Source organism: Nerophis ophidion, linkage group LG07 (genome assembly GCF_033978795.1).
Source record: "Nerophis ophidion isolate RoL-2023_Sa linkage group LG07, RoL_Noph_v1.0, whole genome shotgun sequence".
In the NCBI taxonomy this organism is placed as follows: domain Eukaryota; kingdom Metazoa; phylum Chordata; class Actinopteri; order Syngnathiformes; family Syngnathidae; genus Nerophis; species Nerophis ophidion.
Genome location: NC_084617.1, coordinates 65,164,089 through 65,188,642, shown reverse-complemented (window position 1 = coordinate 65,188,642; position 24,554 = coordinate 65,164,089). Strand labels below are relative to the sequence as shown.

Here is a 24,554-nt window from a genome sequence, read left to right as displayed (position 1 = left end):
CTTGGTGTTGGGTTTTATCAAATACATTTCCCCCAAAAATGCGACTTATACTCCTGTGCGACTTATATATATTTTTTCCCTTCTTTATTATGCTTTTTCGGCAGGTGCGACTTATACTCCGGAGCGACTTATACTCCGAAAAATACGGTAGTCGGATTGTAACAACTTCCATTGGAGGCTGATAAACCTTTAATAACGGCTCAAGTCACATCATTGCAATATTGAATGAAGGGCTATTTTGGCGTACCACTAAATGGAGTCCGCGTACCACCAGTGGTACGCGTACTACAGTTTGAGAATCACTGCACCACATCATTACGACTTACAACCACTCTCTTGTGTGTTCATATTCTTAGCAGTACCCTGAAGGACAGGATTTAAGAGGACTGAAGATGATGATACTCAGCGTGGCTTCACTCAGCGGGACATCACTTGCCATGGACACATGCAGATGTCTGCAGTGAAGGTGCCTGCACACTGTACGACGCTTGTCATTTTTGGCGCCGGTTAAAACAGACCAGAGTCCGTTTTTGCTCTGATAGCACGGTTTGTTTGGTCAAGTGTGAATGTAGTCGACTTGACCAAAGGGCCAGACCGCCTGAGAAATGGGTTAGGTCCGCCTGCCTGTGGATTCTAGTCATGAGTGAGTCATGTAACAAACTCACCAAAACACAGAATATGATGTCACTAAATGTGACTGTAAGCCGGTGACGTTTACAGAAATGTACCTAAAAATCATCAAAAAGATTAAATGTAAAGCCAGACATACAAATTCAGTATAGGGCTGCAACAATTAATTGGATTAAAAAAAAAGCTTTGATTTATATTGTGATGCTTTGATAATCGTTATGTGAGTAATACGAATTGATAAAATCCTGACTGCATAGAGTGCTTTGAAGTTTAGGGCACCAATTATGATTTTAATCTACATTTAAAACACTTTCTTGTCCTCTATATCGGTGTTTTTCAACCACTGTGCCGTGGCACACTAGTTTACCGCGAGATATTGTTTGGTGGGCCGTAGGAGATTATGTCATTTCATCTAATTGGTGGCAACTTGTCCAGGGTGTACCCCCCTTGTGCTCAATTGCAGCTGAGATAGGCTCCAGCACCCTCGCGACCCCAAAAGAGATAAACGGTAGAAAATAGACGGAGGGATGGGGGTTGAAAATATTTTTTTGCAAACCAGTGTTTATAATCCGCAAATGTGCCGTTGTTGAGTGTCTGTGCTCATCTAGAGCTCGGTAGAGTAACCGTGTAATACTCTTCCATATCAGTAGGTGGCAGCAGGTAGCTAATTACTTTGTAGATGTTGGGAACAGCGACAATGGTTTGCAGGTCAAAAGGTATCTAACGCTTAAACTAAAAATAAACAAAAGGCAAGTGCCGCTAAGAAAAGGCATTGAAGCTTAGGGTTGGCTATGCAAAACGAAGCTAAATCTGAACTGGCTGCAAAGTAAACAAAAACAGAATGCTGGACGACAGCAAAGACTTACAGCGTGTGGAGCAGACGGCGTCCACAAAGTACATCCGTACATGACATGACAATCAACACCAAAATAGGAGCGCAAGACAAGAACTAAAACACTACGCACAGGAAATCACCAAAAAACACAAAAGAAGTCACGACGTGATGTGACAGGTCGTGACAGTACACCTACTTTGAGACAAGAGCTCTAGTGATGCATGGTTGGCTAGGGTTTGAATTCATATCCCACAATTGCGAAAACAACTTTTTACTGTCAATATCGGCTGCTGAGTTTATTTTTTTTAATGATTTCTGCTGGTGGTGTGTCTCAGGATTTTTTCAATGAAAACAATGTGCCTTGGTTCATAAAAGGTTGAAAAACACTGCTCTATATAATATGTATTGGATATGCTTCGGTGAAGATAATGCGTAAATTTTGCGCCATATGTGCGCTCGTACAGGCGTTCCCAGATTGCAAATGAAACCGCGCCCAACCCTTTCCAAAAGTATTATATTTTTTTATTTTGTTATTGTACACTGTTTAAAGAATATACTGTATCTTGAAGTCGTCACCCTCTGATTGAGTCAGGGAGGGCATAATTAAAGCTGTTTTAAGCAGCATTTATGTCACTGCATATCACACGCCGGTGTTATTATGCACATGACACGATTAGATGAAAGTAACACTTTAGCCTACATTTTTTTGTGTCTCTTCACAGCCTGAAGGAGAGAGCTTGACCTAATGTCCAAACTAGAATGTCCACTTTGCTATGACATCACAACCTAGCCAGTCCGCAAAACCCGCAAACAGAGGCCTCCAAAATGCATGAACCTTATGATTTGACGCGTTGGCATTGTTTCACACAAGTATCCAACATTTTAACAACAATAATGAGTCAGAAAAGACAATATAATCATAGGTTCCCTATAAATACGTGTTTCTGTGTAAGTATAGATTCTGTATTGCCACTGCAATTGAGCAGTGCGGTTTGAGTGAAGTTATCTGTCTGATGGAAATTCCGAAAAGTTTTTTTTTAATCATTGTGTTTATTTTTATTAATGCACACATTTTTAAAGTGTGATTTCAATGTTGATGACTTGCATTTATAAAAGAAAGGGAATGAAGGTTATTGCAAGCAGAAACATTGTTTACCGTATTTTTCGGAGTATAAGTCGCTCCAGAGTATAAGTCCCACCTGCCAAAAATGCATGATAAAGAAGGAAAAAAACATGTATAAGTCACACTGGAGTAAGTCACATTTTTTGAGGAAATGTATTTGATAAAACCCAACACCAAGAATAGACATTTGAAAGGCAATTTAAAGTAAATAAATAATAGTGGACAACAGGCTGAATAAGTGTACGTTATATGACGCATAAATAACCGACTGAGAAGGTGCCTGGTATGTTAACGTAACATATTATGGTAAGAGTCATTCAAATAACTATAACATATAGAACATGCTATACGTTTACCAAACGATCCGTCAGTTCTAATCGTTAAATCCCATGAAATCTTATACGTCTAGTCTCTTACGTGAATGAGCTAAATAATATTATTTGATATTTTACGGTATTGTGTTAATAATTTCACACATAAGTTGCTCCTGAGTATAAGTCAAAAACTGTGACTTATAGTTGGAAAAATACGGTATTTTTAATATTTTCCCTAAAATAAATTTTTTTTGTTATGAAGTGAGATTCATCTGATTACTTGATTTTCAAACAAACTAATTGGTATATTTCTCGATTATTAAAATAATGGATAGCTGCAGCCCTAATGCAGTAGTAAAAAATATGTGGTTCTTTTCAACAAATGGATTGTTTTGTGTGTTAAATTTATGTTTGTCTTGACCCCTGGGATGCAGAGACGACGGAAGCTCTTTTTTTTTTAGGGAAATGCAGGATGTAGCGGGGAAGTGCACAAGTGGCAAACGGGCGTATGAAGTGCGGAGGACAGGGCTGGTATAAGAAACATCTAGATTGGCAACCAGGGGCAGGTGTGTCCTGAGTGCCAATTGGGGACAGTTGAAGGAGCCCGCCCACAGACCAGAGAAGTAGTGGCAATTGGAGGCAAACAGGAAGTAAAACTAAGAATTAGGGAGCTGAACAGGAAATAATAGAAAACACAATAACCTAATAATAACTGTCATGTGAGATCATGACATTCTTGTACATTACATTCGTTAGCACATCTCTGCAAACCTTTTTGACGTTTTAAAATCATTTATATCTTGCGTTTCCCACAGGACCGTAATGTATTTGTGACGGTACACTGCATGACTGCCCTTGACGCAACACTTAGTGTTTGGGTAAAACGGAGCTTTTTGGTTTATGTCCTAGACATGTGTGGTATTATCTCATGTTTTAATATGTTTTTAACAACAAAACATTGGATCCACTATGGACTGGACTCTCACCGTTATGTTGGATCCACTATGGACTGGACTTTCACAATATTATGGTAGACCCGCTCGACATCCATTGCTTTCGGTCTCCCCTAGGGGGTGGGGGGCAAGGGGAGGGGGGTTGCCCACATATGCGGTCCTCTCCAAGGTTTCCCATAGTCACTGTCACCGACGTCCCACTAGGCTGAGTTTTTCCTTGCGCTAATGTGGGCTATGTACCGAGGATGTCGTTGTGGTTCGTGCAGCCCTTTGAGACAGTTGTGAGTTAGGGCTATATAAATAAACATTGATTGATTGACAGGATTATTGACTTTCACTTTAATCGTCTGACAATGTACACATCCCATACGCTGTCCTATCGAGGCACGGATTAATGCTTAATGTGAGAGCATTATTTGGTCCGCTGACAAAAATACAAGTGTAAACAAATTAAAACCCCACTAAATTGACCAGCTAGTATACATATGTTTAAAATTGTTGGTCCGGTTTAGAGTACGGTACGATTTAAGCTCTGTGTGGCTGACGTCAGGCATCAGTACATCCCAACACCTGGCCTTTTACAGATACTTTTTGTTTTTTCATCATTTCCTATAGCAAAAGAAAAGGGAATCACCGTACCATTCTATCTTGAGACCAGGAACGAAAAAATAATTATGAGTCAGACTGGAGGAGGAGAGAACTGTCACCCTTCAAATCTTCTTAAAAGGTTGCTAGACAACTCACAAACTTATTTTAGGAGCAACGATAGTTTGACAGTTAAGCACAAACCTGTGTTTTCCTTGTTTTACCGAAAATGATTACAAAATATTTTTTTTCTTTGTGCAAATCACAGTTGAATGCGAAGCTTTCTTTTCCTTGTGTTTTCGTTTACACATCTACTTATCTCAGCTGTCAAGAGTGTTGGGGGAGGTTGGGTCTTCTCTACAGTAACTTATCTGGAGCAAGCGAGATAGTGATGGGAAAGGACGGGGTGGGAAGAACAGGGACTGTGAAGGAGGGAGCGTGCTTCACTCACCCTCCGAGCCGTGACTCTTATATCCAAGGACGGTAGTAGCAACACATCCAAGCACCACTCTTCTCCCACGGACTGCTGTGAAGAAATGAGGCAGACACTCTGTGCTCTTGTAGACTGTACAATCTGACAGACCTCCATGTACTGCAACCTTTGGCTCCACGCACAGTGCAGTGAGCGAGATCTTAATTTATTTGGATGGATATTTATTCTTCTGTTGCAAAAACATCATTAAAGTGGGCTTCCTAAAGCGACTGGTGTCATTGCATTGGCTAAACCGGCCTCCTTCTTTACATGTTTCCAGCTCAGGAGGAAACTGGAGGTGAGGGGAGGCAATAACAGGTGGATCTGAAGGTGTGGATAAAAGCTGATCATCATGGGTAAATCCAACAGCAAGCTCAAGCCAGAGGTGGTGGAGGAGCTGACAAGGAAAACCTACTGTGAGTATTTGTTTTCATTTTTGGTCTTTTTTTGCCTTTAGTGAGCAAATCCTGCAGAAACGTTTAACAGCTTGTAGAACACATTGTTGCTGCTGCTTTTCTCATCCTATTTTCCACTCAGTATGTGCAGAAAATAGTTATGCTGTGCTGCTTCCATTACCATTTGAAGAATGGCACAAACTTGATTCAAGCTGTTTGATCTTGGACAAATTGTAATTAGATAAGGTCAAACACTCAGTTGTAATCAGCATCTTTTTAGCATGAATTAGGAGCTGTTGGAGACATGCACCTGGGGATAGGTTGATTGGCAACACTAAATTGGCCCTAGTTGTGTGAATGTGAGTGTGAATGTTGTCTGTCTATCTGTGTTGGCCCTGCGATGAGGTGGCGACTTGTCCAGTGTGTACACCGCCTTCCGCCCGATTGTAGCTGAGATAGGCGCCAGCGCCCCCCGCGACCCCAAAAGGGAATAAGCGGTAGAAAATGGATGGATTGTAGATGCAAGTCATGCACCTACTCTTCATGTAAGGAATTGTTTTTGTACCGAGAAACACGAGAAAGCCTCACGTATTACCTTGTTGGGACAAATTATGTCTGAAGGAAGGGAAACATTTGAGCGCAGTCTGATGCATGGTCATGATTTTCCGAGTTACTTTCAGTCTTTGTAAAATAACATTAACATACATTAACATTCTACCCCTTGATTGTCAATCAGATTTGACATCAGTTGGATGATTACCTAAATGAGGTTAAAGGGGAAGACACCACATGTGTGTGTTATTTCTGGAGCACAGCATTATCATTAGAAATGTCATTAGTGTCATTTGAGCAGTGCCATTTGCAGGTGTGAGTGGGGGCTGACATCCATCGGCTGCTTAATGACAGTGTTATTTTCGTGGCGGTGCTCTCCACTGCGCAGGCAAGGAGGGCGGCTGCGGCAGGAAATTGCTGTGGAGACAATGCTTTGTGCTAGGCTGGCCTGGTAGCTGCTGTCCTTTATGCGCTCTCACAAACATTCTCTGTCATTCCATACCCTAATTGCCCTCTTTGAGAAGGGAAGGGATATAGTCTAATTAGGATCTTATCAAGTTAGCATCACTGACAGGAACACTATGTTGTTCTCTTGCTTTTTCTTCTTTCCCTCTTGGCTTGAGACTCCCATCAATCTTACGTTACATCCAGATGCCTCTTGTTCATGTTCTCCCACGAGAAGCTTTGTCTGCTGTTTAGTCACCCTTTTTTCTTGGGTTCTTGACTAATTAGGGACAAATGACATTTCTCAATCTAAGTTTCCCTTTGTCCCTTTGGTAAAAAGAAGGAGGGTGCTTTTTCTGCAAAAGAATTGCCTGTGTTGACAGAAAACCAACCAAGCTTAGCCTGCAGTGAGAGCTGTCAGCTTCGCTATATAGATGCAGTGACGTCTTCATAAACAAAACATTTAGACATTGTGCAGTCATTCCAAACCCAACATGAGAAGACAAGAGCACATTCGCACTTAAAGGGGACTTATGGGGATTTTAATCTACATTTAAACACTTCCTTGTGGTGGAGATGGTATGTATTGGAGTGTGAATTTTGCGGTACAGCTCGGTTAGCAGAGTGGCCGTGCCAGCAACTTGAGGGTTGCAGGTTCGATTCCCGCTTCCGCTATCCTAGTCACTCCCGTTGTGTCCTTAGGCAAGACACTTAACCCACCTGCTCCCAGTGCCACCCACACTGGTTTAAATGTAACTTAGATATTGGGTTTCACTATGTAAAGCGCTTTGAGTCACTAGAGAAAAGCGCTATATAAATATAATTCACTTCACTCTATAGTCACATTTTTAACCCCTTTCTGATATGCAAGCAATCGGTTAGTTTTGTTTGGCTGTCTTTTTAGAAGCATATGAACCACTCCCTGCCATGCCCCCATACACTGTCCTGTTATTTTTCGGACTATAAGTCACAGTTTTTTTCAGAGTTTGGCCGGGGGTGCAACATATACTCCAAAGCGACTTATGTGTGAAATTAATAAACACATTACTGAAAATATCAAATAATATTATTTATCTCATTCGCGGACAAGACAAAGAAAATGGCAGCAATCGTCACATACACGTCAACCAATAAGAATTTGGTCAATGCAGAAGTGCATTGTGGGTCATGGAATGCTAATTGATATATGCTTTATGCTACTGCTGTAGCTATTAAAATGGATAGTTTCATCGTTGGGGGTAACTTATAAAAACTGAGAAGGGCTGAACAAAAATGGCACCGAAAAGGAAATCATGTACTGCAGATTACAAGCTGGACGTAGTGAAATATGCAGCAGAAAACGACAAGAGGAAGCGGCGCATACCTTTGGAGACATCGAGGAAGAAGATTTCATCGGATTTATCGATTAGGAGAAACAGATAGTTTGGTAAACGTATAGCATGTTCTATATGTTATAGTTATTTGAATGACTCTTACCATAATATGTTATGTAAACATACCAGGCACCTTCTCAGTTGGTTATTTATGTGTCATATATCATGCACTTATTCAGCCTGTTGTTCACTATTCTTTATTTATTTTAAGTTGCCTTTCAAATGTCTATTCTTGGTGTTGGATTTTATCAAATAAATTTCCTCCAAAAATGCGACTTATACTCCAGTGCGACGTACAGTATATATGTTTTTTTTCCTTCTTTATCATGCATTTTCGGCCGGTGCAACGTATACTGCGGAGCGACTTATAATCCGAAAAATACGGTATTTTGAAGACATTTCTGCTCTTTTCTTATGTAGATAAACTCTATAGCATATCTGACTGTGTGTTATTGTGCACATGCCATCATTAGATGAAAATAATACAGTATCCATGTACATATATTTATAGGGCAAACCTAACATAGCTTGATTGAAAACTTGAATTGATTACCCTGCATATACTAACATTACACAGACAACTGCTTTTACACAAAATAAATCGTTAGAACACTGAGAAAGTGTGACTTACAGCTTACTCTTGCGGTTATTCAACACAACCAAGTGTTAATGTTGGAATAGAGTGTCCGCCCTGAGATCGGTAGATCGTGAGTTTACAGTCATACCAAAGACTTTACAAAAATGGGACCCACTACCTTCCTGCTTGGCACTCAGCATCAAGAAGTTGGAATTGGGGGTTAAATCACCAAAATGATTCCCGGGCGCGGCCACCGCTGCCGCTCACTGCTCCCCTCACCTCCCAGGGGTTGAACAAGGGGTGTGTGTGTGTGTGTGTGTGTGAGACAATAATTGGTACTTTCACTTTAACTTATCATGCCGTCTTACAGCAGCAGTTTAGCGTCTAATCCAACTTTGTACTGGTCCATGTTGACAAAGCGGTCACATGTAAATGTCGTGGACGAATAAACACAGAAGTATTTTTTCTTTTGTGGACATTATAGCAAGCGGTATGGCATGTCTGGGGAGGTTCCAGGCTGCAGCTTCAGTTTTAGTATGAAGCGGAGGAGAAGGAGCGGGCTGACTGAAAGTGTATACAATAAATAAATATGTGAGGTTCAAATGGCGGTGAAGAGAGCATCTGTTGTCAAACTGTTCTAAGTTTCATTTTGCCTTTCTCGAAGAAAAAAGCCCTGTGCTTGTTTTAGGCTGTTTGAACCCTTTAAATCGCGAAAAAGAGTTCCCCGAGAAGTACTTCAAGAAGTGTGAAAGACTGCAAGATTTTAAAAAGCAATGATGAGAAACGCACACGTTTGCAGTGACCACTTTGTTAAAGGTTTGTTTGTTATACTTTTAACGTTTAGTATTTCCCATTTAAGTTTATCTTGATATTTTCATAGTTTATCTATAATCAATTTATATTTTATTTTATTGTTACGGAGTTCTTCAATCACATTTTGTTTCGTAAACCACCAACTTGGCAAGTGTCAATAAAAGAAAGCAAATGTGAGCAAAACCGAATTGATTTAATAAGCTTTTGCCAAATGCAGCAGTCATAAATAAAAACTTCAGCACATATAGAAGGCGGAAATCTATAGTTATATTTTGATAAAGACCAGGAAAGCCACACGTACTTGTGAGGATGCCGTTGCGTGCAACAACAAGGCTCATGGCCTAAACTTACCCAACCATGCAGCTTTAGTAAGCTGTGGTCACTTCTCCATCTACTCCCAGTTTCATAAGAAGCAAAGTTAAATCATGAAATGCAACCTTACTCGAGCAAAAACAATGCATGATTTATCCGGGAGTGTCTTAATACTAATTTCCTTGACCCAGCCACACACAACCAAATTTTAGACCTCTGTGCTTTTCCAAGCTTTTAAATCTGTTTTGTTGTGTAGAATATCGCCTGGAGCACCACATTCGACATGTCTGAGAAGGAGACTAATCTTTTTTTTTGAAAAAAAAAAAAAAGTGATCAATCCTATTGCATAGCTACATTTATTGCCTGTATCTACTTTTAGCTGTAAGATCTAAGCCTTTTGCGGACTCAGATAGTTTGCACACTGTTTGCCGTACAGTAGCTATATTAGTTTCGGTTGACCATTTTGTACACCGGAAGTAATAAATTCAGAAAAAGTCACGTGACTGAATACAACCTATACCAGACCTGGGCAAATTAAGACCTGGGGTCAGCATGCGGCCCGTTAAGATTTTTAATCTGGCCAGCCGTCCATCCATCCATCATCTTCCGCTTATCCGTGGTCGGGTCGCGGGGGCAACAGCCTAAGCAGGGAAACCCAGACTTCCCTCTCCTCAGCCACTTCGTCTAGCTCTTCCCGGGGGATCCCGAGGCGTTCCCAGGCCAGCCGGGAGACGTAGTCTTCCCAACGTAGAAAAGCGCTATACAAGTACAACCCATTTAACGTGTCCTGGGTCTTCCCCGTGGCCTCCTACCGGTTGGACGTGCCCTAAACACCTCCCTAGGGAGGCGTTCGGGTGGCATCCTGACCAGATGCCCGAACCACCTCATCTGGCCAGCCGGACATTCCCAAATACATTTTTTTAGATATTTAAGATGGAAAGTGTAGCTGCCATTATGATGTGCAGTGATGTTTTCAAATGACCATGAGTCTTGAACTATACAACATATTTCAATGGTTGGAATCTGCGCTTTTGCATGATATTGTATTGTTGTCCTGATACCAATATTATTTTGATACTTTTCGGTACTTTTCTAAATAAAGGGGACTAGAAAAAAATTGCATTATTGGTTTTATATATAAAAAAAAAATATTAGGGTGTGGCGGACCGGTATTTTTCAAAGGCGGTATGGTACCGAATATGATTCATTAGTATCGCTGTAATGTACTAATACCCGTATACCGTACAACCCTACTAGTTGCTATGGTAATCTATGTCACAGTAGGTCAGATGAAGCACCAAGCAGTGTGAGTGGGGAGCGTTTCCACAGAGTGTCAGCCTGAAATGCGGGTGTCAGGGACAGACGTGGAAGGAGATTTTTCCAAGAAAGTTCTAAAGCTTAGTGATGTATCACGTACATCAGATTGTAAATTTTTTTTTTTTTTTTACCCTTCACGTTCATATTTCGCTGAGTTTGTTGCATTTTTGTTGCATTTGGCCTGATTGTAAAATATGTCGATTGAGAGGGGGTGTGACGTTCATACGTTCTCAATATTCAATGTTTTATCGTTCATAGAAAAAAATAAAACGTTATTCCGTTTTTAAGGCGGTCTGTCATAACATTTTAAGCCTTCAATCAGACGTTATTGTGAGGTTTTGTATTAGTTTTCCTAGAAATTGATGAACCGGCCCCCAGACACATTTTTTTTTCTTTAAATGTGGCCCCCCGAGTCAAAATAATTGGCCACACCTATACCCACATAAGTGTTTCTAGCCCACTGTAACATCAAAGTGTTCCCACTGTTAAAAGCAGACTACAAAACACAACGTTCAGAGGCATCCAAAACTGCGTGCAAGCTCACGTCCAATAGGTCTGGGCTGATAATACATTTTCCTGGTTAATATATCCTCCCACAAGTTGTTGATAAACAATATTATTGTCAGCATTATTTTGAGAAAAAAATAAGCACACATGTATTCATTATATTATAATAATGCAAGTATTCCTTTCAAGCTTGGATTTTTCTTTTTTTTTTACTATTGTAAGTAGAAGGTCAATAACTTTCAACTATCCTAAATAACTGAACAATGAAAAATAACATTGACTCTAAAACTGTGTTGGAAATAATTGCACTTTAATAAATATTAAACACCATCAATCAATCAATCAATGTTTATTTATATAGCCCTAAATCACAAATGTCTCAAAGGACTGTACAAACCATTACGATTACAACATCCTCAGAAGAACCCACAAAAGGGCAAGGAAAACTCACACCCAGTGGGCAGGGAGAATTCACATCCAGTGGGACGCCGGTGACAATGCTGACTATGAGAAACCTTGGAGAGGACCTCAGAAGTGGGCAACCCCCCACCCCCTCTAGGGGACCGAAAGCAATGGATGTCGAGCGGGTCTAACATGATACTGTGAAAGTTCAATCCATAGTGGCTCCAACACAGCCGCGAGAGTTCAGTTCAAAGCGGATCCAAGACAGCAGCGAGAGTCCCGTCCACAGGAAACCATCTCAAGCGGAGGCGGATCAGCAGCGTAGAGATGTCCCCAACCGATACAGGCGAGCGGTCCATCTTGGGTCCCGACGAGCGGTCCATCCTGGGTCTCGACTCTGGACAGCCAGTACTTCATCCATGGTCATCGGACTGGACCCCCTCCACAAGGGAGGGGGGGACATAGGAGAAAAAGAAAAGAAGCGGCAGATCAACTGGTCTAAAAATGAGGTCTATTTAAAGGCTAGTGTATACAGATGAGTTTTAAGGTGAGACTTAAATGCTTCTACTACCATAAAGTGCAGTTTTTTTTTCCCCAGTTGTAAAACCTAGGTTTGCTGGTTAGTTTTGTTGGTGTGTTTTTTTTTGTGTTCACTTTCCAACAAATTGGGCATACGTGATAATGGGCTCATGTTGATCACTCGTTTAAAGCTGAAGTATTCCCACACAGGGACATTGGCTTTGCAATTATCGTCTTTGCTCCTAATTTTACATCATGGCGCTTCTCACCAGCAAGTCACGACCAGTTTATTCTGTTTGTTTAAGGTAAAGTACTTCTTCCCTCCACAGAGACAAAAAAATTTGGATGACGGACAAGAGGATTCACTCTTTTTGCCATTGCCATTGAATAAAGACACTCAGGTGCTGAGAGCATTGCTAAGTGAATACTTTCGTTTCCTTTGTGAAAGCAAAGTTATCAAGATTATTTTCATTTTCTCAGTCGATTGATTGATTAATGTTCAAATACACGATCCTTATGATTTAAGAGTTTGTCATTGTTTAGCACGAGTATCCAACATTGTAATAACATTTATACATTGGAAAATCGGAAAATCATCATTGGTCCGATGGAAAGTGCCCAGATTAGGCCAGAATTACTTCCCGACAGGTTTTCAGCCCAGCATCACACTGAACCACCAGAGGTCATATTTAAATGTCTCCAGGGTGTAGGCTCGGCCCATCTGATAGCGTGACGATTCTTCTGCATTGTCAAAGGCATAAAGAGTCTCACAGTGACAGAGTGCAAGCGGGAATGGTTCTAGCGGACCCTCCAGGGCCGACCGGCCGAACGGGCGCTGCGCTCGACTGCATGGACGGATCACATTATTACCCGTTGCCTCTGACTGAGTTATGTAACTTTTTCTTTTTTTTTTTTTTTACAATAAACCATGGTAAAGTCCCGCTCCATTTCTGACTACATGGACTTTAGAGGCCAATTTAATGGTAGATTTGCTTGTCTGACAGTCATGAGATTGACCGTGACATTCAATGCCAGGGGCACGTGAATGCTCTCAAGGTAAAAATGTACACATTAAAGCTATCTGCCTTGATAGCCTCTGTACAAGCAAAAATTTGATTATATGCCATTTTTGCAGCGTAAGCATATATACTTATATGCTGTATATACATATATACATATATATATGTATATATATATATATATATATATATATATATATGTATACACATATATATATATATTTATATTAGGGGTGTAACGGTACGTTTATTTGTATTGAACCGTTTCGGTACGGGGGTGTACCGAACAAGTTTCTAAGCTTAAGTCTTAACAAGCTGCTTTGCTTCTTCTGCCTCTGTTTCACACCCAGCATTGTCCCACCCACACAACCATCTGATTGGTTACATACAAGCGATAACAGCCAATCAGCAGTGCATATTCAGAGCGCATGTAGTCAATGCTTCAGCGTCGAGCAGATAGGTGTGTCGCAGGGTACTCTCCCCAAATTATAATAAACACCTCCCAATAGTAAACTACTACTAACATCACTATGAGCCTGTTGACGTTCTAGAAATTTAAACTGCAGCTCATTTCGCTCGCAGTCCCGGTTTGAGGTGAAGGCTAATTAGCTTTTAGCGTCACGATAGCTCATTTTGCTGCGTGTGTGCGTGTGTGTTAGGGGCAGCAAAGCCCTGTCTGTCTGTTATTTCACTTGAACTTCATGGTGTTCAGGGATGAATAGTCGCTCCTATTGCTATTGTACTATTTTTTCAGCTATAGTTACATTAATCATTAGTAATGTAGCAGCCTAGTTTTCAATGGCAGGGTCCCTGCTATCACATGTTGACAAAAATATAACATTTACATGATAAAAATCAACTACAGGCTTCCCAAATGCTGTAAAAAATTAAGCATGATGAGTTGACTTGAAACTGTTTAATGTTGCACTTTTTATATGTAGAAGAAAAGTTTTGTCATTTTATTTAATCCGAGCAACAAGTTGAGGCAGTTTAATGTTGATTAACGTGGGCAGAATTATTATAGCGTTCCCAATGTTAAAAGGATAAAGCCATTGTTTACAAATTTGGTAAATAAATAACCCAAAAATTAATATTTTGTTGTTTTCTTACTGCACCGGAAATGAACCAAACCGTGACCTCTAAACCGAGGTATGTACCAAAATTGTTGTGTACCGTTACACCCCTAATATATATATATATATATATTTTTGTATATATATATATATATATACATTATATATATATATATATATATATATATATATATATATATATGTATGTCTTGATTGGATTATCCGGAGAATAGTGCTCGATACCGTGGTAGAGCGCAATATGTAGGTGTGGGAAAAAATCACAAGACTACTTCATCTCTACAGATCTGTTTCATGAGGGGTTCCCTCAATCATCAGGAGATTGATGATTGAGGGAACCCCTCATGAAACAGATCTGTAGAGATGAAGTAGTCTTGTGATTTTTTCCCACACCTACATATATACATATATATATATATGTATATATATATATATACATACGGGGCGGCATGGCGTAGTCAAAAAACCTGAGGGTTGCATGTCCGCTCCCCGCCTCTTGACATCCAAATCGCTGCCGTTGTGTCCTTGGGCAGGACACTTCACCCTTTCGCTCTGTGCCGCTCACACTGTGAATGATGGGTAGTGGACAAAGTGGCCGTAGGCGCAAACTGACAGCCACGTTTCTATCAGTCTACCCCAGGGCAGCTGTGGCTACGAAAGTAGCTTACCACCCCAAGGGGTGAATGAATGATGGGTTCTCACTTCTCTGGGAAGTGCCTTGCGTATCTAGAAAAGCGCTATATAAATGTAATCCATTATTATTATTATTAATATAATGTCATAGCTGTCTTGAGTTTCCAATAATTTCTACAACTCTTATTTTTTGTGATAGAGTGATTGAAGCATGTACTTGTTGGACACAAAAAAAAAATCATGAAGTTTGGTTCTTTTATGAATTTATTATGGGTCTACTGAAAATGTCACCAAATCTGCTGGGTCAAAAGTATACATACAGCAATGTTAATATTTGGTTACATGTCCCTTGGCAAGTTTCACTGCAAATAAGGCGCTTTTGGTAGCATTCCAAAATTTGTGCAGTTCAGCTGAATTTGTTGGTTTTCTGACATGGACTTGTTTTCCACACATTTAATTCAGTACTTTGGGAAGGCCATTCTAAAACCTTAATTCTAGCCTGATTTAGGCATTCCTTTACCACTTTTGACATGTGTTTAGAGTCATTATCCTGTTGGAACACCCAACTGCGCCCAGGATCCAACCTCTGGGTTGATGATTTTAGGTTGTCCTGAAGAATTTGGATGGACATTTTTAAAGTACTGCAATGTCCAAATTCACAAAAATGTGTGCCATTTTTTTACCCCATTCGGAGCGTTTACCCGTCCACACACATTACTCACCCTAGATAGCTAAGGCAAAACATGATTTCCCTTTCTCCAAATTCCCGGTTTTCCTAGCATTTTCAGAACTTTCTTCCCATTGACAATGAATGGGCAATATGCAAACTTCTGCATATCCTACATTTTTCATCTGACTTGCCAATGCACATTAACATGAACATACTTGTGTGGACATTAGCATGCTTTCGTTTTATGCTAGTTTATTTTTGCTAATTTTGTATGTTTTAACCTAAAAATCATGGTTTGTTATACCCTCTGCTGTCATGCAAGTATGCTAACAGATCACGTGTGTTAGCATGTTAACATAATTGTGAGAACGTTAGCGTGCTAACCTTTTATACCATTTTTTTTTGTTGTTGCGAATTTTGTATGTTTAAACCTAAAAATCATGGTTTGTCACACTCGGAACTGTCATGCAAGTAGTTGCATACTTGTGAGAATGTTAGCACGCTAAAATTTTATGCTACCTCTTTCTTTGCTAACTTTGTATGTTTAGACCTAAAAATCATGTTTTTGATCATCAAAGAGCTGTCCAGTACGTTAACTGTCAGCATTTTTATGAGAATGTTAGCATGCTAAATTTTTTGCTTGCTTTTTTAAGCTAATTTTGATTGTATACACCTAAAAATCATAGTGTGTGATACTCAGTTTTAGGCCAGCTTTATGTCTTCAACATTTCAAACACTTTCAATATTCAAATTATTCTGTCATTCTACATCCCATGAGCATTTCCGTTCAGCTTCAGCATCGGGGCTTTCACACGCAATTCCTACAAGAGTTGCACATTGTAGTTATCTTTTCCTTATTCCGTCTAAAACTGTACAATCTCTGAATTCTCTGTTCTAGGTAGCTAGACTGCTTGCTATTTTTACTGAAGTACATCTCGTCGCATGTTTTGTGTCCAGAACAACTGAGCAAATGTTGCTATGAATTTGTTCCTCTGATTTAGAAAACTACTTTTTAAAGAACTTTTTGCTGCAAGCTAACTGCCACTTTGTATTTCTCTTGCAGTTACAGAGAAAGAAGTGCAACAGTGGTAAGTCTGGGCTTTCATTCCTCATTATAAGATCCACTTTCATACATTTTAGCCAGGATTTGGTTTCTAAACCAAAGTTTGCTTAATTGTATATAATTCTTCTAAGGTGTGCCCCGCCTTCCGCCCGAGTGTAGCTGGAATAGGCTCCAGCACCACTGCGTCCCCGAGTGGGACAAGGGGTTGAAAATGGATGGATGGATGGATGGGCTTCAGTTCTTAAAAATAGATTGACTTTGATGCTTGTCTGAGACAGACTTTTAGGCCTGATAACACGGATGTGTTCCTGAACTACCTTTTTGCACTATTTGGATAAGAAATATCTTATAAGGGAGGAATGGTGGGAGCTATAAAGAAATGTGACTTTCAAATACTTAATGACTACACTATACACTGTCAAAAATGACCATAAAAACTATGGCAATAATTTTTTAAATAGCAACAGTAAAACACTGTACAATCAAACATACTTAATCACAGTTGTAAATGCAGTGAATTCCTGCAAACTGTAGATAACCTAAATTACTATGGTTCTTATACGGAGAAAACACATGCCTTTACTGTGAGAATAATGAAAAATTGTACAATGCATTTGCAAATACTCTTATGTCACAAGCATGCAAATATTCTAAAATTATTCTGTCTAAAGATTCTGGAGATTGTTATTTAAATGTACCTTAATTGTTTTAGGGGTTTGCATTAGCCTCGTTAACTTTAACTTTTGGCTTACAATATGTTTTCTTGTATTTTTTAATGTAGCAAGTCGTTTCAGACATTGAGGGGTTATGTGGTTCATTGTAAACGGCATCGAAATAAACCACCTTGTGTGTTTTTGTGTACTGGAACTGGTTGCAAGAAGCTATTTAACAGATACGGGGTATTTCCGGCTCATTTTTAATAGCTCACGTGAAGGAACATTTTGCATAAGGCTATGTTGTGAAACTTGTACAAATACTTTCAAGTTATAATCATGTATTGCTCACATGTCTCGGAAACACTGGCATTTTGCAGATACTAGATACAGGGGTAGGGAACCTATGGCTCTAGAGCCAGATGTTGCTCTTTTGATGACTGCATCTGGCTATCAGATAAATCTAAGCTGACATTGCTTAACACGTTAAGTAATGAATAATTCCGCTGGTAAACACAATGTTTAAAATAACTTTCAAAATATTAAACATTGTCATGCATTTTAATCAAACCATCCGTTTTCTAACACACCTGTTAAATAAATAACAATGTTATTAAAAAGAATTAGAGACTTATTATACTGTAAAAATGTTGGTCTTACTTAAAAAATGCACGCATTTAGTCGTATTCAGAGTTAAAAAATATGATATGGCTCTCGCGGAAATACATTTTAAAATATTTGGCTTTCATGGCTCTCTCAGCCAAAAAGGTTCCCGACCCCTGCGCTAGTACCTTGTTGTGATAAGGTCCTGGATTCGATTCTATCCAAGGATCTTTTTGTGTGGATTTGCTCGTTCTACCCATGACTGCGTTGGTTCTCTCCAGGTACTCCGGCTCCCACCCACCTGGGGATAGGCTGATTGGCAACACTAAAATTGGCCACGATTTGTTTTACAGTAAATTCCTGGCAACCACAGCTGCCAGTATTATACTGTAAGTTCTATAGGTTTTTTTGTAAAAAGGTTAACAATTTATCAGTTTTTTATACTTATTTACTGTAAGCAAAAATAGTTATCAACTGTAAAATAACGGATTCCACATCAACATACCGTAATGTGCTATACCTCGTGACTGTATTTTAATCGGTGAATTCCGGCAACCACAGCTGATGGTATTTTACTGTTAATTGTGCGGATTTTTTAAAAATTTTTTTCCAGTGTAGACACTTCTGATAGCTATTCCTTCCTATTTCTTCGATATTTATCGACAAGCAGTAGGTAATGGATGGATGGATGGATGTTGATTTGCTCGGTCAGAGCCCACAATACGATGTCACATGTACAGTACCTACAGTACATACATCAAAATGACATATTTATTTGCGAGAGAAACCCAAGGCCAGGAGAAGTCACACAACAGTGGTGAGAGTGATGATTACTGTTGAAGTGTGAATTTCTGAATGTGATTGCAAAGGCATGATCTGACAGCCCCAGGCTTTCGGGTAGCAAGCTATGCACCTTCATTACGGAGACCATTCAAGCATGAGTGCAGTCGTCTCTTTTGTTTGTTGAATGCTGATGCTGCTAGGGTATTGTTTGGGGGGAAATGAAAAAACAAAGAATAGCACATCTCATAAAAGAGAGCACCATGATAAAACAATCATCCTTTCTTGTTCACACTTCAGTTCCCGTGCTTTGGTTTTAAATTTCACAATCAGATTACTCATGATTGAAGAGAGCTCCACTCGTCATTGTTAAAGGGGAACATATTCACCAGACCTATGTAAGTGTCAATATATACCTTGATGTTGCAGAAAAAAGACCACATTTCCGAACTCTAAAAGGGTGAATTTGGCGATTTAAACGCCTTTCAATTGATAGCCTGTTGGACCGATGACCTTTCACCCGTGATGTCACAACATGAAGCAATCCGCCATTTTCTAAATCTTATTACACGCACCAAGTCAAATCAGCTCTGTTATTTTCCATTTTTTCGACTGTTTTCCCGTACCTTGGAGACATCATGCCTCGTCGGTGTGTTGTCGGAGAGTGTAACAACACGAACAGAGAGGGATTCAAGTTGCACCAGTGGCCAAAAGATGCGAAAGTCCCTCGTTGGTTCCGCACACTTTACCTACGACAGAAATGGCAAGAATGTGTGGATATCTTGCGACACTCAAAGCAGATTCATTTCCAACGATGAAGTCAAAGAAATCTGCAATATTGGAAAATAGACCACCACTGAATCTGCCGATGGGAAAAAATGGGACTTATACTCCTGTGCGACTTATATATGTTTTTTTTTCCTTCTTTATTATGCATTTTCGGCAGGTGCGACTTATACTCCGAAAAATACAGTATATAGGCGCATAAAAATCAAATCTTCAACAATCTCCCAAACACTGATCATTTTGGATTATTATTAAAGAACAAAACAAAAAAATAGGAAAAAAATACAATTAGAATGAATAATATATAAGTTACTTGTCACCCTGTGGTTGAAACGGAATCCGCAGTGTCTCTGCTGCTGGTTGCAGCCAAGTAGTGGATTATAGCTTGCCTTAGTTGTCTCGGCATCCAAATAATCATCGATAACTTCCATTAAAAAGCGTGTAACTGTTAATTAGAAGGTTGATTACATTATTATGAATATCGTATTTGTGGATGTTATTCTATTGTTGTTTTTGTTGGTATTTGTATTGCTCCATTTGTAGTGTAATATTGCTCATTGTCATTTCTGTATTATTATTTATTTCGCTAACTGCGTCTTTGCTATCACTTTTATCATCATATTTGTACATATCGTATTTGCTGTTGTTGTTCAATTGTTGTTGTTGTTATTGTTGTGTTTGCTGTTGTTGTTTTTGTCTCTCTGTATAATCCCCCTCTTGTCCCGGCAATTTATCCCTCTGTCCTCCTTTTTTCCTCTTTTTGTCCCCTCCTGTGCCAAACATTAAATAATTACATTTATTAAAGTCAAACACACATAAGGCAACAAGAGATGTATCTTACGCTTCTCTTTTGTAATGTAAATCCCTGCAGCAGAAATGGGCATCTACAAACGTACATCAACAATATGATTTGCCTGAGTGGCTGGACAGTAGGGGTGTAACGGTACGTGTATTTGTATAGAACCGTTTCAGTACGAAGGTTTCGGTTCGGTTCGGAGGTGTACCGAACGAGTACACATGCTAGTAGTGACCGGGCTAGGACAACATGTAAAAAACAGAGCTGGAAGACCCTCGTAACTCGTTAAGATCTCTTGTTTGGGAACACTTTGGCTGCACGATACAACAATGGAGGACGGAGGTTTGCCGACATTGTTTAGCAGCTGCTTCTGACAACACGTCAAACATGTGTTGCACCTTTCCTGCTTCCGGCTCCCAAACCGTAGTCGAGGAGCGCAGGGGAGACACTCCTCCAGGCCTGATGTATTCTCGGGGGCAACACCCTTCACTCTACCCGGCAGTGGGTCTCCACAGCTCCGGACTCCAGGGTAAATTAAGAGTCCGGCGATTAGTTTCAAATCGTGGCTTTATTGAGGTCTTGCACACAGCCAATCCAACAAAACACGAGCCACTCCCCACACTCAGCTACCGCTCCCTCACCACGCTCCCCCACACACTCACCTCACATGCTGTCACATATTAAAGGGCCACACACACACATACGCTACTCTCATAACACATGCTAATCCATTTGAAGCGTCACCACCGCATTCAAGCAGCCGAAGTGCGAGCTATTCAGGGACAACAGAGCACGGCAAGCCCCTGGACGTCTTGGCTAAGACGTGATTTATGCCACTTCTTTTTCTGTCTCATTTTGTCCACCAAACTTATAACATTGTGCATGAATGCACAAAGGTGAGTTTTGTTGATGTTATTGACTTATGTGGAGTGTGCTAATCAGACATATTTGGTCACAGCATGACTGCAAGCTAATTGATGCTAACATGCTATTTAGGCTAGCTGTATGTACATATTGCATCATTATGCGTCATTTGTGGCTATATTTGCATCCAGCCTTTCCCTCCACCCACATTTAATGCCAAACAAACACACACCAATCGTTGGTTAGAAGGCGATCACCGAATTCATCCTCGCTTCCTCCCGTGCCGCTGTCTGTCGTGATATGGCTCAATAGCTTCAGTTTCTTTTTCAATTTCATTTTCGCTACCTGCCTCCACACTACAACCATCCGTTTCAATACATGCGTAATCTGTTGAATCGCTTACGCCGCTGAAATCCGAGTCTGAATCCGAGCTACTATCGCTATACCTTTCTGTGCTATCCGCCATGTTTGTTTATAGTGGTTTCACGCTGTGACGTCACAGGATAATGGACGGGTGGATATACCGATGGTTAAAATCAGGCACTTTGAAGCCGTTTTTCAGGATATTGCGTGATGGGTAAAATTTTCAGAAAAACTTAGAAAAATAAAATAAGTCACTGGGAACTGATTTTTATTGGTTTTGACCCTTCAGAAATTGTGATAATGTTCCCCTTTAATGAGTCCAGTTAGAGATGGCCTCCAAGGTTTCTTGTCGGAATTCCGCCCTTTAGTCCCCCAACCTCAGAATATACTGTATTTTATGGAGCCAGCCAGCCCACCTCACTCTCCCTGTTTTTTATGAAATAGTATGCATGAGTCGTCACTTGGAAATTAACTGCAGTCTACATGACTGAGTCTAAGGGGTGGGAGAGAATTTTACCAGGGGAAATGCCAGATGGCGTGTAATTAGCGCACATGTACTGACACAAGAATTAGCAAGGTTAGCAGAATGCATGTGTTGCACATTAAAATCTAATGTGCTTTATAATTCTTCCCAAAAGAGATATAATTGTTTGCCCGAAACTCACTTGAAATCAATGCTGTAATATCAATTTTGAACTAATGTTGAAACCAACCATGAAAATAATTCTACACAATTCCAAAGAAAGCACTCCAAGCCGATAACTGAGGGCTAGTGTCACTAATAAATACTTGATCTGCCTGCTGGCTTTTTATTGTATTCTTATGGACAATAATGATTCTGCTCCGCCCCGACACTTTGCAACACGACTACAAGCACAGACTGTGTGTGTGTGTGTGTGTCACCAAGTCAGATTTCTCGTACATACTCATGTTCTTGACACATGAAGGTGATTCTGAATAAAGCTGTGACGATTGGCTGAGACTAACGTGCTGTGTGTCGTCTGTGACTCCAGACATGCTGGTGTAAGTGGAATGAATGTTAGTAAATCAATTTAGCAATGTGAATTATTTCGGCTGAAAAGAATGCTTTGGTGTCACCGTGCAAGTTAAATTATGGGGGAAATAATAATCTGATGTAGTGCGATTTGTGAATCTCGTTTCTTACATGGGCAGTTAAGATCAGTCCAGAGAGACACAATATAAAACAACAACACCCAGATAAATAAAATAATGGTTACAAATGAGTTTGTATTTAATTGAATGAAATGATGTGCTACTGAAGCACAAAAATGTATGCTGTCCTAAAGGTCATGATACCCAGCCCTAGTTCCTTCAGCAAGAAGCTTAATATGAGTGTTGACTCTCATTCTGAAGCTATATGCAAGAGCTCACACCATGCTTTTTTTGAGGATGGTTCTGAGAAAGGGGAGCGATCAGGCCAGTTAAATTTCTTCAGATAGCTAGTATCACTGTTACCTAGAAAACCATTCGTATTGAGATCTTGCAGTGGCATCAAGGTACCGCTTAGATGGGAACATTATCACAATTTCAAAAGGGTTAAAAACAATAAAAATCAGTTCCCAGTGGCTCGTTGTATTTTTTGAAGTTTTTTTCAAAATTTTACCGCTCCCGGAATATCCCTAAATAAAGCTTTAAAGTGCCTTATTTTCGCTATCTTCGAAACCACTATCCATTCCCTGTGACGTCATACAGGGCTGCCAATACAAACAACATGGTGGTTACCACAGCAAGATACAGCGACATTAGCTCGGATTCAGACTCTGATTTCAGCGGCTTAAGCGATTCAACAGACTACGCATGTATTGAAACAGATGGTCGGAGTATGGAGGCAGATAGCGAAAACGAAATTGAAGAAGAAATTGAAGCTATTGAGCTTCATAGCGTGGGTGTACCTAATGAAGTGGCCCATAGCATGGTTACCTTATTAGCATCGCCGGTAAAATGTGTGGACCAAACGATCAGGACTTTCGCATCTTGGGACACTGGAGCAACTAAAATCCGTCAATTGGTAAGTGTTTGTTTCGCATTAAATGTGGGTATCTAGTTTCAAATGTACATACAGCTAGCGTAAATAGCATGTTAGCATCGATTAGCGTAGCATGTTAGCATCGATTAGCTGGCAGTTATGCCCTGACCAAATATGTCTGATTAGCACATAAGTCAACAACATCAACAAAACTCACCTTTGTGATTTCGTTGACTTAATCGTTGCAAATGCATCTGCAGGTTATCCATACATCTCTGTGCCATGTCTGTCTTAGCATCGCCGGTCAAATGTGAAGACACTCTGGTACATTCAATGGGGGTCTGGCGGCAGATTTCTTGCCAGTGGTGCAACTTGAATCCCTCCCTGTTAGTGTTGTTACACCCTCCGACAACACACCGACGAGGCATGATGTCTCCAAGGTTCCAAAAAATTGTCGAAAAAACGGAAAATAACAGAGCTGAGACCCGGTGTTTGTAATGTGAAAATGAATATGGCGGGGGCGTTACCTCGGTGACGTCACGTTCTGACGTCATCGCTAAAAGACCGATAAACAGAAAGGCGTTTAAATTGCCAAAATTCACCCATTTAGACTTCGGAAATCGGTTAAAAAAATACATGGTCTTTTTTCTGCAACATCAAGGTATATATTGACGCTTGCTTAGGTTTGGTGATAATGTTCCCCTTTAAAAACACACATACCGTATTTTTCGGACTATAAGTCGTAGTTTTTTTCATAGTGCGACTTATACTCGGGAGCGACTTATGTGGGAAATTATTAACACATTACCGTAAAATATCAAATAATATTATTTAGCTCACTCACATAAAAGGCTAGACGTTTATGATTTCATGGGATTTAGCGATTAGGAGTGGCAGATTGTTTGGTAAACGTATAGCATGTTCTATATGTTATAGTTATTTGAATGACTCTTACCATAATATGTTAGGTTAACATACCAGGCACCTTCTCAGTTGGTTATTTATGCATCATATAATGTACACTTATTCAGCCTGTTGTTCACTATTCTTTATCTATTTAAAATTGCCTTACAAATGATTGTTCTTGGTGTTGGGTTTGATCAAATAAATTTCCCCAAAAAAT

At 40.0% G+C, this 24,554-nt stretch overlaps 1 protein-coding gene across 11 annotated transcripts in view; it reads left to right on the top strand.

Annotated features, from left to right (window-relative positions):
* The window catches only part of ncs1b (neuronal calcium sensor 1b), a 45,832-nt gene that overhangs the window by 1,976 nt on the left and 19,302 nt on the right, over nucleotides 1–24,554 (top strand). For 3 of the 11 annotated variants that reach the window (XM_061906878.1, XM_061906868.1, XM_061906872.1), the window contains exons 2-4: nucleotides 357–466; nucleotides 5,198–5,328; nucleotides 16,600–16,624. In XM_061906878.1, the coding sequence (XP_061762862.1) occupies nucleotides 5,265–5,328; nucleotides 16,600–16,624 (89 nt within the window). In that variant the 5' untranslated portion in view covers nucleotides 357–466; nucleotides 5,198–5,264. Of the gene's footprint in view, nucleotides 1–356; nucleotides 467–4,912; nucleotides 5,062–5,192; nucleotides 5,329–16,599; nucleotides 16,625–24,554 lie in introns of those variants that run through there. The other 8 variants (XM_061906869.1, XM_061906875.1, XM_061906870.1 and 5 more) reach the window with 7 other exon arrangements.